Genomic DNA, 14,128 nt, shown 5'->3' on the forward strand with positions numbered 1-14,128 from the left:
TAAAGCACATATCAGAGTCTGTTTCTCAGAACTGAAGTTAAATGAATGGTCTAATAGCTCCCTTACTGCTTCTAATCCATATTCATTAGGTATTGAAGTGAATAGGTTCTTAACATCCAAGGTGACTGATAAACATGTGGTAGGTATCGATTTAAAAGGCTTAGTACTTATAATGTTAATTAATTGATATGTATCTTTTAAAATCGTAGCTATATTGTCTATCAAAGGACTAAGTGTTTTTTCTAGATAAACCGAAACTGTAACTGTCACCCATCTCTCTCCTGCTACTATTGGGTGCATAGGTAACGGTGTAATTCCTTTGTGTACCTTCGGCAAACCTTTTATGTATGGTACCAAAGGGTATTCAATAAGAAAAAACTCATACTTTTCATATGAAATTTGTCTACACATCAAAAGATCATATAGCTCGTCATGTATCTTATGTATTAAATTACCTAACATTATTCTGTCTATTTTACAATAAGTAGCAGCATCTGAAAGCATTTCTAGCATCAATTCATTATATTTATCTGTGTCTAACACTACTGCCCCACCCCCTTTATCTGCAGACTTAATGGTTATATTCAAATTATTGGATAAGCTGGATAAAGAATTGTTTTCTTGATAGGTCATGTTATAAAAACAACATTTACGTTTTTTAAAATACTCATAGAAATCTCTTTCACATAATTTTATAAAACTATCTGTTACATTAGAAAACATTGGCATAAAAGAGCTCTTTCGTTTAAACTTGTATTCATTAGTTACTTTTTGTTCATTATTAACATTCATAAACATTAATTTCAAGGATACTGATCATCCAAATAATCTCAAATCAAGCAAAAGTTCACTCAAACAACTGCTTTGGGACAGTATAAAAGTTAAGCCTCTGTTTAGAAGAGTCAGGTCAGATTCTGATAGTTCATGACTGGAATAATTAAAGACTATACCATTTATTCTCTCACTCAATGTCTTGGTCCATGGTTCGCTCCAGAGAACTTCCTTTTTCTCCTTCCTCTGCTGTTTGATCTGCTCTGTGCTTGAAACCTTTGTTGTATAGGTAATGGAAAAAAACGTTCAATGTTGCCATTGTACTGCTTCGGTTGTATATTTTCTGCAAGTGTTTTATTGTTTTATGACTTCCAGCATTTGCTAAAGATATGAGGAAAAGCCCTTGTCTATGTATTTTTACAGGTAGATGCTAAATGCTACCAGCTGCCATCAATGGCTCTTTTTGGGCCTGGGAACTATTAGTCAGATGACAAGAAATTATTTGATTCTGCAAGCTATCCCTGCAGTAATATTTGAGATATTAATTTGAGAACTCTCTGAAAGAGATGCAGCATTCTGTATTCTGTCTTTGACCTGACAAGATCAGCTAGAAGATCCATTCACCACATCTGTCTTTGATCTGTAAGTAAGTTAACTAGGGTATAGTAATTCTCTTAGATTTAGTCAGGAATATAATGAAGGATAGTTTAGATGTTTTCATTTATTTGACACTGTCCTGCAGTGTTGTTTTAAATATTTCCTGTGATTTTGAACTCTGATGTTACTGTAGATATATATTTAGTATTGTCTTGTTGTTTTATTTATTATTAAATATGTTTAAACCTTTCATCGTGACTGATCTGTGTAGAGATATTTAAGTTCTGAGAGTACTTGCAGACTTATTTGGTGACACTGTGTAGGCCATTCCTAATAGCCTTGCTCTTGGTCAGACTACCCTTTGTATTAATAGTAACATTACACAGTAAGATTGGACACCCTTTGGTAAGAGCCTTAAAGTAAAGTGTGTGTGTGTGTGTGTGTGTGTGTGTGTGTGTGTGTGTGTGTGTGTGTGTGTGTGTGTGTGTGTGTGTGTGTAAATCAAGCCTCCAAGAGTGTGTGTGTGTGAGCTACTTGGGCAGGACATGAATCACTGGTTGGACAGACAAAGTGTTGGAGGACTTGGCTTGGAACCCTGGCTAAGGACTCAACTCTATAGCTGTGCTAATGGGGAGTCTTATTGGGGATTTGAAGAAAGAAGGAGAAACCAGCCCCAGACTGACTGTGATTTCTGTGGGCTCTTAAGGGAAATTATACTTGACGCAGGGAGCTGTATCTTGAAATACTGTGTGTGTACTTGTCAATCATCTCAATGTACAACCCCCACTGCTGCCAGTGGTGGAGATTGAGGCTGCTTGATTACTGGTCCAGTGGTGGGGCATCACCATAGTTAACATCACTGACCTTTCTTACCACTTTGAAGAGTTCCTCCCAAGCTGCCTTCTCAGTTTATCATGTCTGACAGGAATGAGAACCATCATATGCTGCCCCACAGCATTCTCTCTGCCTCAAGCATTCCTATCATACCAAACCTTTTTCTGCTGTTGGGCTCCTGCCAGGTTCTCCTGAACCAAGCCCATGAGCTCCCTAAGCCTTTTCCTGAGGTTTAAGACATATGTCACAGCAGACACCTTGAGGGATTCACATTCACACTCCCACTCATCACAAATCAAATCTAAAGGCCCCCTCACCCTATGCCCATACAGTAACTCAATGGGTAAAAAAAGCTGTGGATTCCTGGGGTACCTCCCTGAATGCAAACACTAGATGAGGCAAATAATTTGTCCCACTCCCTCTTAAATAGGTCTGCAAATGCCTGTAGCATGGTCTTCAGCATAGAGCTTAACCTCTCCACAAGCCCATTAGTTTGGGGGGTAGTACAGGGTTGTCTTTAGGTGCTTCACCCCACAGTGCTCCTACAGACAAGCCAGCATATGAAATTGGCACCTCTGTCAGTCAGTGTTTCTCGTGGGAAATCTACCTTGCTGAAAATCTCTAGTAAAGCATTTGCCACCATTTCTACCTCAATGGAGGATAGAGCCACCACCTCAGGGTATCTAGTAGCATAATCTACTATCAATAGGTTATACTTCTTCCCTGTAGAACTTGGGGTACTAAGAGGCCTCACAATATCCATAGCTACCCTCTGAAATGCCTCCTATATCACAGGCAAAGGAATCAAAGGAGCTTTGACTTGTCTCCTGCCTTGCCTACTTTTTGGCACTGCTCACAGGCCCACAAGTGCCCTGTTACATCCTTGGCAATCCCAGGCCAATAACTGTTCTGCATAATATGTCTCTTGGCATGTTTTATGTCCATATGACCTGCAAAGGGAATGTCATGGGCTATGGCAAGAAGTGCCAGATGGTAGGCTCTGGGCACTACCAACTGCTAAATTACCTCACTCTCTAGCCCTCCCTCAGGGCTCCACTCTATGTACAGTAACCCTTTGTTGCAGTACACAGCATCCCCTTTTCCTTGAGAATCAGGTGCCTCCCTGGCTACCTCTCTCAAGCCTTGTAGTGTAGGACCTGAGAGTTGAGCCGGTCTCAACTCTCTCTTTGTAACTCTTCCCTGCTCCCCTTCCACAGAAAGTCTGGTATCTTCAGACAGTGATGCTTCACTGTCAGCCTGGGTACTACTACTCACCTCTGCCCTTACAGTCACTCTGTCCAAGGCAAAATCAGTACCCACCAGCAGCTGTGGCTCACCTTCAGTCTCACTGCTACAGGGTAGCTCCTTCTCAGAAATACACACATCATCAGTCCTGGCTGCAGGTGTGCAATCTGTCTGGGTCTCCCCCAGGCTATGAGACCCACAGGTCTGTCTCCAAGCCTGAATGTGTGCTACTACATGCACACAAGGTACTGCATTATGAAAATCATTCCTTATAAAGACATCTGCAGGGATATCGTCAAACACACCTACTTGTTTGCTTTCTTTTCCACTCTGCCAGTCAAGGTATACCTTAGCCAAAGGCATTTGGAATGGGATCCCTCCTAAAGCTCTGACTGGAGTAGACTGCCCAAACAAGTACTGCTCCTCTTTAACCACTGAAGGTGTCGCAATGGTTATATCAAAGTTTATGTCTCTCTTGGCAGTGGCCTGTTTTCCATCCACCAAGATCGGATATAAACTCTGCTGGCAGTTTGGTACCCCTGTTTTCTCCAGACAATTTACCACAGGCACTCTGTTTTTCCCACTTGCTGGCTCCTCCACCTTTTGTTTCCCACCATGCCTCAATGGACATCTATATGCTACATGGCCCCACTGGTTACATTTGAAACATTTAACCCTTGATCCTGGCCATGTGCCTGAACTAGTGGCTTCCCCTGTTACTATTGGGCTCTGCTGGGGCTGTTTAGGCTGCCCACCATGGGTTCCATCATATCCATGTGCAGCACTGGGTATCCCTTTCCTGTGCAGTGATGACCTGCTTGTTAGGTGTAGATCTCCTTTTTTCCCCAACTCATCTGCAGAGTTGCATTCCCTCTCTGCCAACCAGACTCTCATGTTCTCAGGCAAAGTGCTAAGGGCTTGTTCCCTCACCAAAAGGTCTGCCGGCCCTTGAAAAGTGGTCGCATGACACCCACTCACCCACCTATGAAAATAAGTGCTTAGTTCAGCAGTATAATGACATACACTTTAATCTGCCTTTCATCTATGCTCCTGAAACTTTTTTCTGTAAGCTTCATGTGTTAACTTACAACATTGTAATAAACAGTGCTTCACTTTTTCATATTCTAAACAACCAGTATCAGACAATTTGGAAGCAACAGTTACAGCTTTACCATAAAGGGGAGAGGAACTGTACCCAGAGCACCCGATCAACATTGTACTGTTTGCATACCTTTTCAAATATATGATTAAAACTATCAAAATTATCACCTTCTTGGTATTCTGGAAGAAGTTTATGAACCTTTATTTCTTATGGGGTATGGTTACTCCCTTCCCCATTACATCTATGCCCCTTGTGAATTGTCAGCATTTCCTTTTCATGTTGCCTCTGCCTCTCATTTTCTTTGGCTTACAAATGCCAGAGTCTCTCTGTTGATTCTACTTTGACCTCCAAACATTGCAGTCTCTCTGCTGATTCTAATTCCTTTGGACTGAAGTTCAAGTCTCTTTAAGTCCAGATGGATTTTTAAGTCCTCTGAGGAAAAGTTGAATTGTTTTGTTTCTGACAAATGTACATCCCCAATGCAGTCTGGTTGTTTTCCTGGTTGCTGGTCTGTGATACAGCTGTGATTAAGGCTGCAATCATTTCCCCTTTAGTCAGGTTGTCATGCACCAGTCCTTTGGCTTGGCACATGTCAGCCAACTGGTTCCTTTTCAGCTTGCCATACTCCTCTCTTGATATCCTCGCCTGCTCTCCTTGACTAACTAAGCTAACAAAAAGTAAATAAATAAAACTATTGTGATATGAAACTCTGAATATATACCACTTGGCTGCTGAGAGTACACCTTTCTTTATTGACACTGCTTACAGGCTACAGGAGTTCAATATCCACACCACTGCTCAACAATATGTGACCATTTGATAATGCCACCACTGCCTGCCAATATGTGATGTACTGCTATTAATATGTAATGGCCACCAATATGTATCTTCCCCATGCTAGGCCAGAAGTCAAGGATCCTCACCACTGACACTGTAGAGGGACATGCATTTGGAATAGAAATGGATACACTCAGTATTTCCTGATGGAGACCTGTTTGCATCAAGTACAATTTCCTTTTACAGCACACAGAGAACACACTGAGCCTCAAGTCTAGATGTCTTTATATCTGTCTCCCACCAGATTCCCAGTAAGACTCCCCACTGGTACAGCTGTAGGGTTAGGTCCTCAGCCGAGTCTCCAAGCCAAGTCCTCCAGCACCCTGTGAACTCAGTGCTTCATGTCCCTGCTCCAAGTAGCTGACACACACACATACACTCTTTAAGATTTAATTTTCACACACACACGCGCACACACACACACACACACACACACACACACACACACACACACACACACACACACACACACACACACACGCACATATACACACACACACACATATGCACACACACACACACACACACACACACGCACACACACACACACACACACACACACACACACACACACCTAGGAAAGGCTGGCACAGATTACTCGCTCTACCTACTTTGCCCAGACTATAAGGTAGAGTCACTGCCACCAGTCAGTTACTATAAGGCTGTTAAAAGGGTGTCCCATTATACTGTGTAATATTATTTATTTATTATTTATTTGCATTTGTTAACCGGGTTGGTCCAGCTGGGTAAGAATTACCCTTTTTCAGTGGAGACCCGAGGGGAAAAGCCCCAAACAGACATACAAATACATACGAATAGAGACAAATTAACAATATTACAGAGGAAAACAATATTATGGGTACAATGGATAAGAAAAACAAATAATGAAAGTTTGAGAATATGAGTAAGGTAGGCCAGAGGCATTCATACAAAAGATTTATGAAAAGCTGTTGTGAGCAAGATCTCTGAATTAAGTTAAAGTAGGCAAAGAAATGATGATTTAGGTGTGGAGTTAGTAGTGTGGGAGTTTTAGGTGGGAGCATGTGAAGGACATTCCCATTTGGAGGAGAGATGGGAGAGAAGCATGGATTTGAAATTGTTGTGGTTAGGTATATTACGTAGTGGTGTGGGGAGATTGTTCCATAGTTTGGCTATAGTGTTAATATTATACTAATACTATATATATTATATTAATACCAATACAAGTGGTAGTAGTTTACTTAGATGACTAGGCCTTCTCAAGTGGCCCATACAGTGTCACCAAATAAATAAATATAAGTACTCTCAAAAGTTAGATACTTTCTACAAGGACCAGCCACAATGATTTTTTAAATATATTTAATAATAATTAAGTAAAGAACATGACAATATTAAATATATATTTACAGTAAATCACAGAGTTCAAATCACAGAAAATATTGAAATTAACACTGATGGAAAAACTCATACAAATAAAGAAAAAGACTATTTAAACTAAGCGTCACTATAGTCCTGTGCTGGGTGCTGTTTTAATAGTTTAACAGCTTATTTACATTTCCCTTATTTTTCTTAAATTTAACATCTGCTGTGAGAGCATCCTATGTTAAAACATATACATTTAATTCAGCTGCAGTAATATAGGTACATTTCTCTTCATTTCAGCAGGGTGCACTGTTGATACATTTCAACACAAGAAAAGCTCACAAATACATTTTTAGCATAAGCATCTGTACAAAATCAGTTTGTTATACAAATGACATACAGTTCTAAAACATTTGAAACACAAGCATCTTGTATAAATCAGTTTGATATTCATGTATAAATCAGTTTGATATTCTTTACAAAACCCCAGCTGGCTATGCTGGCACTTGTTCATATCATCACAAGGCCAATCTATAAACAGGCTTGCTATAGGGATTAGATTCCAAAACACTTGCTCTCAGGTGGTCACTTACACTGAGAGCAAATCTTTTGGAATTAGACCCTATAATGTACCTTATCCTTTCCATAATAACTACCAGAATGGCAAGGAAATGTTTACATCCTTCTTCATAAGTTAACATTTTACATGTAACTTCATAAGAATGAATAATGTCCTGTAGAGCAAAAATATTGTAAACACTGACACTGATTCAGCAATGTTTTATGATTTCCATTTGAAAAAAAAATGATTGTATAGTATACAGTATATTTTGAACACTTACATGGGCTGTGTCATACCCTTTGATGAGAAAAAAGATTAGAAAGCAAGCAAGATACATTGTTGCCAGTCGTAAAGATCCCCCACCCCCACTCACAAAAGGCATGCACTCAAAGAAAGTTGCAGAGGGTAAGAATTCATCTAATGAATGGTAACTTGGATGCAAAGAAGAAAATGTCATGTTTTGCGAAGGAGACAGACAACACTTATTTATGGAAAATGTGATTGAGAACTTTTCCTTACCAGAAACTGAGGTTTTTGAGATTTGTAAATTTTTAGGACATGAAATATATAATGTCTTTTTCATCCTTAGGAAACACAAAACCTTTTCCTTGAGAGTGGATATGATTAGATTGTTTGTTTTTCAGTCCTGCTGAATAAACATTCTAAATCTACAAACAACATGGGACCTATTTTCAAGTATGATACAAATGCAGCAAGGCTCTTTTGAAATGATAATTAGGCACATAAGAATATTCCATCTGCATATGATGGAAATGACATTCTGTTGTACCACATGTCTTCAACATACACACTAATGCCACTCCTGTTATTGATAACTTTTACTGAATATCTGCAATAGCAGCTGTGCTTTCCTAAATAATGGAATGATAAAGCTAGCTAAATGTGGCAACATTTACTGTTGAAATGGAAAATGCACAGCTGTACCACATTCTGCAAATTATGCATGACTTGATAAAATGTCAGTAATAGCTGTTGATAATCTAACATCATTTCCTCATCCTTTTGCCAATACATACTTTGAAAAGTTGTGTTAAATGCATTATCATGGAAACAAGTTTAAATAATCTCCTTAATTATTGCATGTTATTAATTCATAACCACCACATTTCACATTGATGTCTGTTTATGGAAAAAATAGATGGGAAATTGCATATATTTTCACATATTTCACATTTGTCTATCTTTTTTTTCTTTTCAGGAACATGGTTCTAACTTCCTGCAGTTAGGGGCGTCAATCGAACAGCAAATCAATGTCATTTTCAAGGTACTTGAGGAGTATGACTGGGGTTCATTTGCCATAATTACCAGCCTTTACCCTGGTTACCATGAATTCATTGACCATGTTACATCATTTATTGACACCAGTTTCTTTGGCTGGGAACTGCAGGATACTCTGACCTTTGAGATGACCCGTGAGGAGAGTACTTCCAAAACACAACGTCTCCTGAGGCAAATCGATGCCCAAGTCCTGATTGTGTACTGTTCCAGTGAGGAGGCAGAGTACCTGTTCGAAGTTGCAGGAGATGCTGGCTTGATTGGGCCTGGTTATGTTTGGATTATCCCCAGCCTAGTGGTTGGGAACATGGAACACCCTCCTGAATCATTTCCTGTTGGATTGATCAGTGTTATGACAGACCGGTGGAAAATGCATTTGCGGCAGCGTGTTCGTGATGGGATTGCTTTGATTGCTAAAGGAGCAGAGACCTTTCTGCATGAGCACAGTGAGCTCCCAAGAATGAATACTGACTGCAAGGCATCGCCTGGCCCTCTGGTACTCAACAATACTTTATACAGGTAGGAGAATCATTTAGTTTATATTCTTGCTAAAATAATCAAATGGTACTATTCAAAAACAGTTTACACAGGCAACGTAATCATTTAATGTATATTTCCAGTAAATTATGCAAATCGTACTATCAGGATATGCACAAAAAGCAGATTCTGAAAACAATAATTTGTCTGAAACGTCTGAACTTATACAAAAGGATAATGTACATAGCATTTGTGAATATGTATGAACTGCTCTTATGAAACGAGTACCCAGTTTTGTTTCTGGCTAAACATGAATCTGTATGTCTTTGTAAATGGCAGTAGTATTTTTAAACAAGTATGCATTAGAGGTTATTAGACGGATACAATAGTGTTCCTCAGCAGGTGTTATCTTGTCTTGTCTTTTTGAATAAGCACACCACTCCAGGCAGGTTGCTGTGAGCTTTTCTTGTACTTTGCCTGCAGATTTATCAAGAGGCACCAAATTCTGTAGTTACCTACCCAGGTTCTGGCCTCTTCAATGAGAATTTGAAGAGGTGTAACAGAAGAAGGACTACAATATATTAAATTTAGGGCTAACAATTTAGCTACACCAACAATGGAAAACACTCTTGCTAATTACCTGTTCTTCATGCAGGATGTTGTTTCATAATTTTAGTGCAGAAACACTAATGGCAAAAGCTATTTCATTATGTGTTTAAATTTGTAATTAATTCTAGAAATTAAATTTCAGACAATATATCTCATATAAAAAATCTCAGATAGTTGCCTCTTTTTTTCTTGTATCTGTATTTCAAATAAATTAATATAATCAATAAAATGCATACAATAAGGAAAAAGTTGAAGTTATTTTAATATTAAATGTGTGTGTGTGTGTGTGTGTGTGTGTGTGTGTGTGTATGTGTGTGTGTGTGTGTGTGTGTGTGTGTGTGTGTGTGTGTGTGTGTGTGTGTGTGTGTGTGTGTGTGTGTGGTGTGTGTGTGTGTGTGTGTGTGTGTGTGTGTGTGTGTGTGTGTGTGTACATCTATGTGAATTTGTGTTGAGACAAATCAATGACTTAGGACGCTTATTAGCCATTTTTGTCTCACTGTGGCAAGGCCAAACTTAACAGCCATTCACAAATGGCCATTGAGTATATACTAGGTTTGGAGGAATGAATGAAAAAGGAATCACTGAGAATGAAGTATATTGACCAGAAGTTACTGAAGATGATTTCTGATCTTGTTGATTTTGCAAGACACAGTTATAATAATACTAAGCATATTTGAGATGGAGTACTTAAAAAGATGTTGGCACATTAAAATTATTCTCAGTCCATATAGGTCAGTAAATATTTTTACTGTTTAACTGAATTTTTTTAAACTTATATAACTGAAAAGGTGTTGTTAATCTTCTGTTAAATTGCAGTATGTACCTCCAACAATTTTCCTCTTTATGTGAAAAGTAAAAAACATTGTATACATTTTATATAGGGTTATACTGGATTTATGAAGAATTTACAAGGCAAAAATGTACAAGAAAGGAGAGAATAATATATATATATATATATATATATATATATATATATATACATATACATACATTTCAGAGAAATAAATGCATTAGCTACAAGAGACTAAATAATCATCTGTCTTCTTATAGAGGTTTTATGTCAATATATTCATATGATACTGGAATTTATTTAAATTTGTTTGAAGTTAATATACCTCTACTCAATGCTTGCTGTGATGATGCCAATATGTATTACATAAATTCATTTAAAGTACGTATTATATTGTTCACCTGTAATCTTCAAATTTTGAATAACATTTTTAAATAAAAACACTCAAAAAAGGAGTTGTATTGAGAGGGGGTAAGATGGTGAGAGTGAGGTGCATATGTCTCACCATCCGGAAAGGGAGATGGCCTGGCTCTCTACTTGTCTCTTTGCTTGGCGGGGTAATGCAGTCCATGGATGCTGAGTCAGGGGGATGGGATGCAGTGGCATAGCTATATAGGTTAGGTGGCAGTAATGCAGGGAAGTTCTCTGGCCCCATAGTCTGGCATAATTAATATACTTTAAAAGTTGCAAAGAGGTGTTAGAAGCTCCTAGAGACATGGGGGAGATTTGGATGCCTGTCTGAGTGATGGTCCTATAATTGTCACTCTTTTTATGGGAAAATGAATGAATGGACCTTTGACAGCTTTTGTCTTTGCGAAGAATAAATGGGCACATAGGTCTGATGGTTAATAGATAGAGGGTTTAAAAAAAGACCAAAAGAATGATTGATTGCATGACAAAGAGCAAAATTGTCGAAAATAAAAACTATTTTACTGTATGCACTATTCCTAAGGGTATCTCTTGTAATATATGAAGTCCTAGGTGGAAGACTTATATAGAATATGATTTCAAGCTATTGGCAAGTGAGAAGAGTGAAGCTATGAAAATAGGAAAGGGAAATACAGCAACGGAGATTTGTAGAAAGACTGTGGAACTGATCATGCATATTGTGGAAAATAATTGAGATTTTTGTTGGTGAGGTAGGTTTGTTCTTTACATCTGAGGACAAGTGGAGATGTTGTTATAAATAAAATAAGTGAAATAGGGGTTCAAAAGTGAAAGATAACAGGAGGAAAATGATGTACTCTTCATCACTCTTCATCAAGATGGTGATAGGATTCCGCAGCATTATGGTGGGTGGCTAGTGGAGCATAAATCAGCAGAAGAATTCAAGGAAAGCTGTGATGGTTGGAAGAGGTGATAAAAGAAAATGGGGGCAGCTTTTAATAGGTAAGTTGTAAAATCATCCAGAACTCATAACCTGTTAATTTTCTTTGCTATTGCCTATAAATGTTTACATAAGTGAAGATGAGATATATATCAACCTGTGAACACTATGGAAATTCGTTATAGTCCAGAAAATTGTTAATTACACACTACTTCTAACATATTTCTATGATTATATTACTATTTGAATGGGCAAATGGAAACAGTTTAATGGTGGTAAACTACAATAAATAATATAAATTTTGATAAGCAGGAAAGAGAATTGGACTTACCATGTATTACAGGACCCATAGCAAGTTAATAAATCGTCTATTAAAATATAAATATAGTTCTGGAATCTTGTAACATTAAGCACCTCATTAAAAGCATTTCTTATTTCTGTTTAAATTTCATTACATTACATAAAAAGTCATAGCGTAAGTTGTTTATGGACAGTACAGACCATCAAATATTCCTCAAGAATATTTTTACCAAAATTACACAAAGTCTGAAAATATTCTCCTATGAAAAGTATTTGTTTTTAAGACAAATCATATCATTTAAGTATGGTTTTTGTATAATACTAATACGTATCATCTCACAAATGGATCTCAGGCTTTCTCTTCATGGGTAAATCTCACCAATCATGGGTGATTCTACCCTTACTATCATTTAAGTCATGAATAGTATTGCAACTCATCTTAAGATGATCAGCAGTAGACTATGCCATGTTGAAGGAAAAACATCAACAGTTTTGACTGTACTATTAGAATATCTGTCTTGAAGGTACCGATGCCATTCCTTTTGCAATATCAGTTTTATTTGTAATTCATATTGTAATGACTAGATTATGTGTATTGCACAGTTGTTGAATATTGACCAATTAATATAGAAATCAGTAGAGAGACAAAACTTAAGAATTATATTGCATTTGCCCACTGCTTGTTGTGTTGGAACATTACTTATGTTTATAAGGTATATTGGAGTTGAGATGATATAAGGCAATATGATAAAGCCATGCGCTACTAATGAGTTCTATTCACCAGTACTCAGTCCCCTATTCTCACAATGACCGATTCAGAGGGAACCAATTAAAAGACAGTAAACCCAGATTTAACATTATTTAACCTGGACGCTATTTTCATATCTACTAGACCTCTCAAATATCCCTGTTTTGGAGGAATGGTCCTATTTTGAGACCTGACCTACCCCTGAACAGGATGTCCCTAGTTTTGGAGGTGTGTTTCTATTATCAGGCCTCATTTACCCACTCATACAATTTTCTCAAGCCCTGTCATTACATGGGATTTTTTGAGGGTGTCTACTACACAGAAAACCACACATGACCAACATACTACTGGCAACAATATTTTAAAGAAAGAGGACACACATCTTCTATCTTCCTTTTCCCGAAGTAAAAATAAATGACTTTGTGTAGTAGAATTTTGTGATACAGCTCATTAAAGTCTACAAATTCTTCAGTGTCTGTATGATAATGTATATCTATTTTTCCATCATTGTTGTCACTTTCTGTTATTTAAACATGCATTTCTGAGTATTATGCCAAATTCCTAGTGGAAGTGGGACTTTGTTATTTAAATGTTATGCTAATTAGATACCCAGATTTTTAGCTGGATGTTCCTACTTTTCAAGGGATTTTTTCCCTGTTTTCAGTGTCTGTAAGTCAAGAATTAAGATTCTTACAAAATGTTCCTTACCTTGATATGCACAAGTTAAACCATGATCGAGCTGTTTCAGCTTTGTGCATCTTTTCTGTGTGATTCAGATTTTCAAACACAACATTCTTATATTTGCATGAAATCTCACAACACTTTCATTAATAAAGTAAAGACAGGTTCTGAAACAGTATGATTAAACTTGATAGGTTAGAACATGACATGCATTTAGTATTGGATTTATGCAGATTAGTTTCCATGTTGAGCACAGTCTTCCATAAAGCCAGAAGTTTTAAGCAATTTGTAAGATTCAGTAAGTCTCATTAGGAAGTAAGTTTCCTTTGCTGCTATACATCTTCTTAAAGTTTGCTTATAGCTGCTGCTAGGCTTTCACTTACTAATGAATGGTGGAACAGCCTAGCCATAGTGATAGAGCAACACAGTCTTATGTCATGTATTATGTTATTTGGTTACCAGTTGAAGTGTCATTTTAAGTTTGGCAAAGTGCCACACCTAGTGGCATGGACAGACAAAGCCATGACTACAGACCAGGTGACCTGCATGGGTACTTAAGGGAACTGGAAGGTGAGGATGGGCATGCTTTTCTGGAGAGGGGTGGATAGAAT

General features: G+C 37.8%; 1 protein-coding gene across 1 annotated transcript in view; it reads left to right on the plus strand.

Moving 5' to 3' along the window:
* GRIN2C (glutamate ionotropic receptor NMDA type subunit 2C) overlaps nucleotides 1-14,128 on the plus strand; it is a 3,426,271-nt gene that overhangs the window by 1,197,796 nt on the left and 2,214,347 nt on the right. Inside the window, exon 3 of the mRNA XM_044085160.1 lies at nucleotides 8,509-9,104. Within this exon, the coding sequence (XP_043941095.1) occupies nucleotides 8,509-9,104 (596 nt within the window). The remainder of the gene's footprint in view (nucleotides 1-8,508; nucleotides 9,105-14,128) is intronic.

The sequence above is a fragment of the Protopterus annectens genome, chromosome 10.part0 (genome assembly GCF_019279795.1).
Source record: "Protopterus annectens isolate FY-2018-M chromosome 10.part0, PAN1.0, whole genome shotgun sequence".
Classification (NCBI taxonomy): Eukaryota; Metazoa; Chordata; order Ceratodontiformes; family Protopteridae; genus Protopterus; species Protopterus annectens.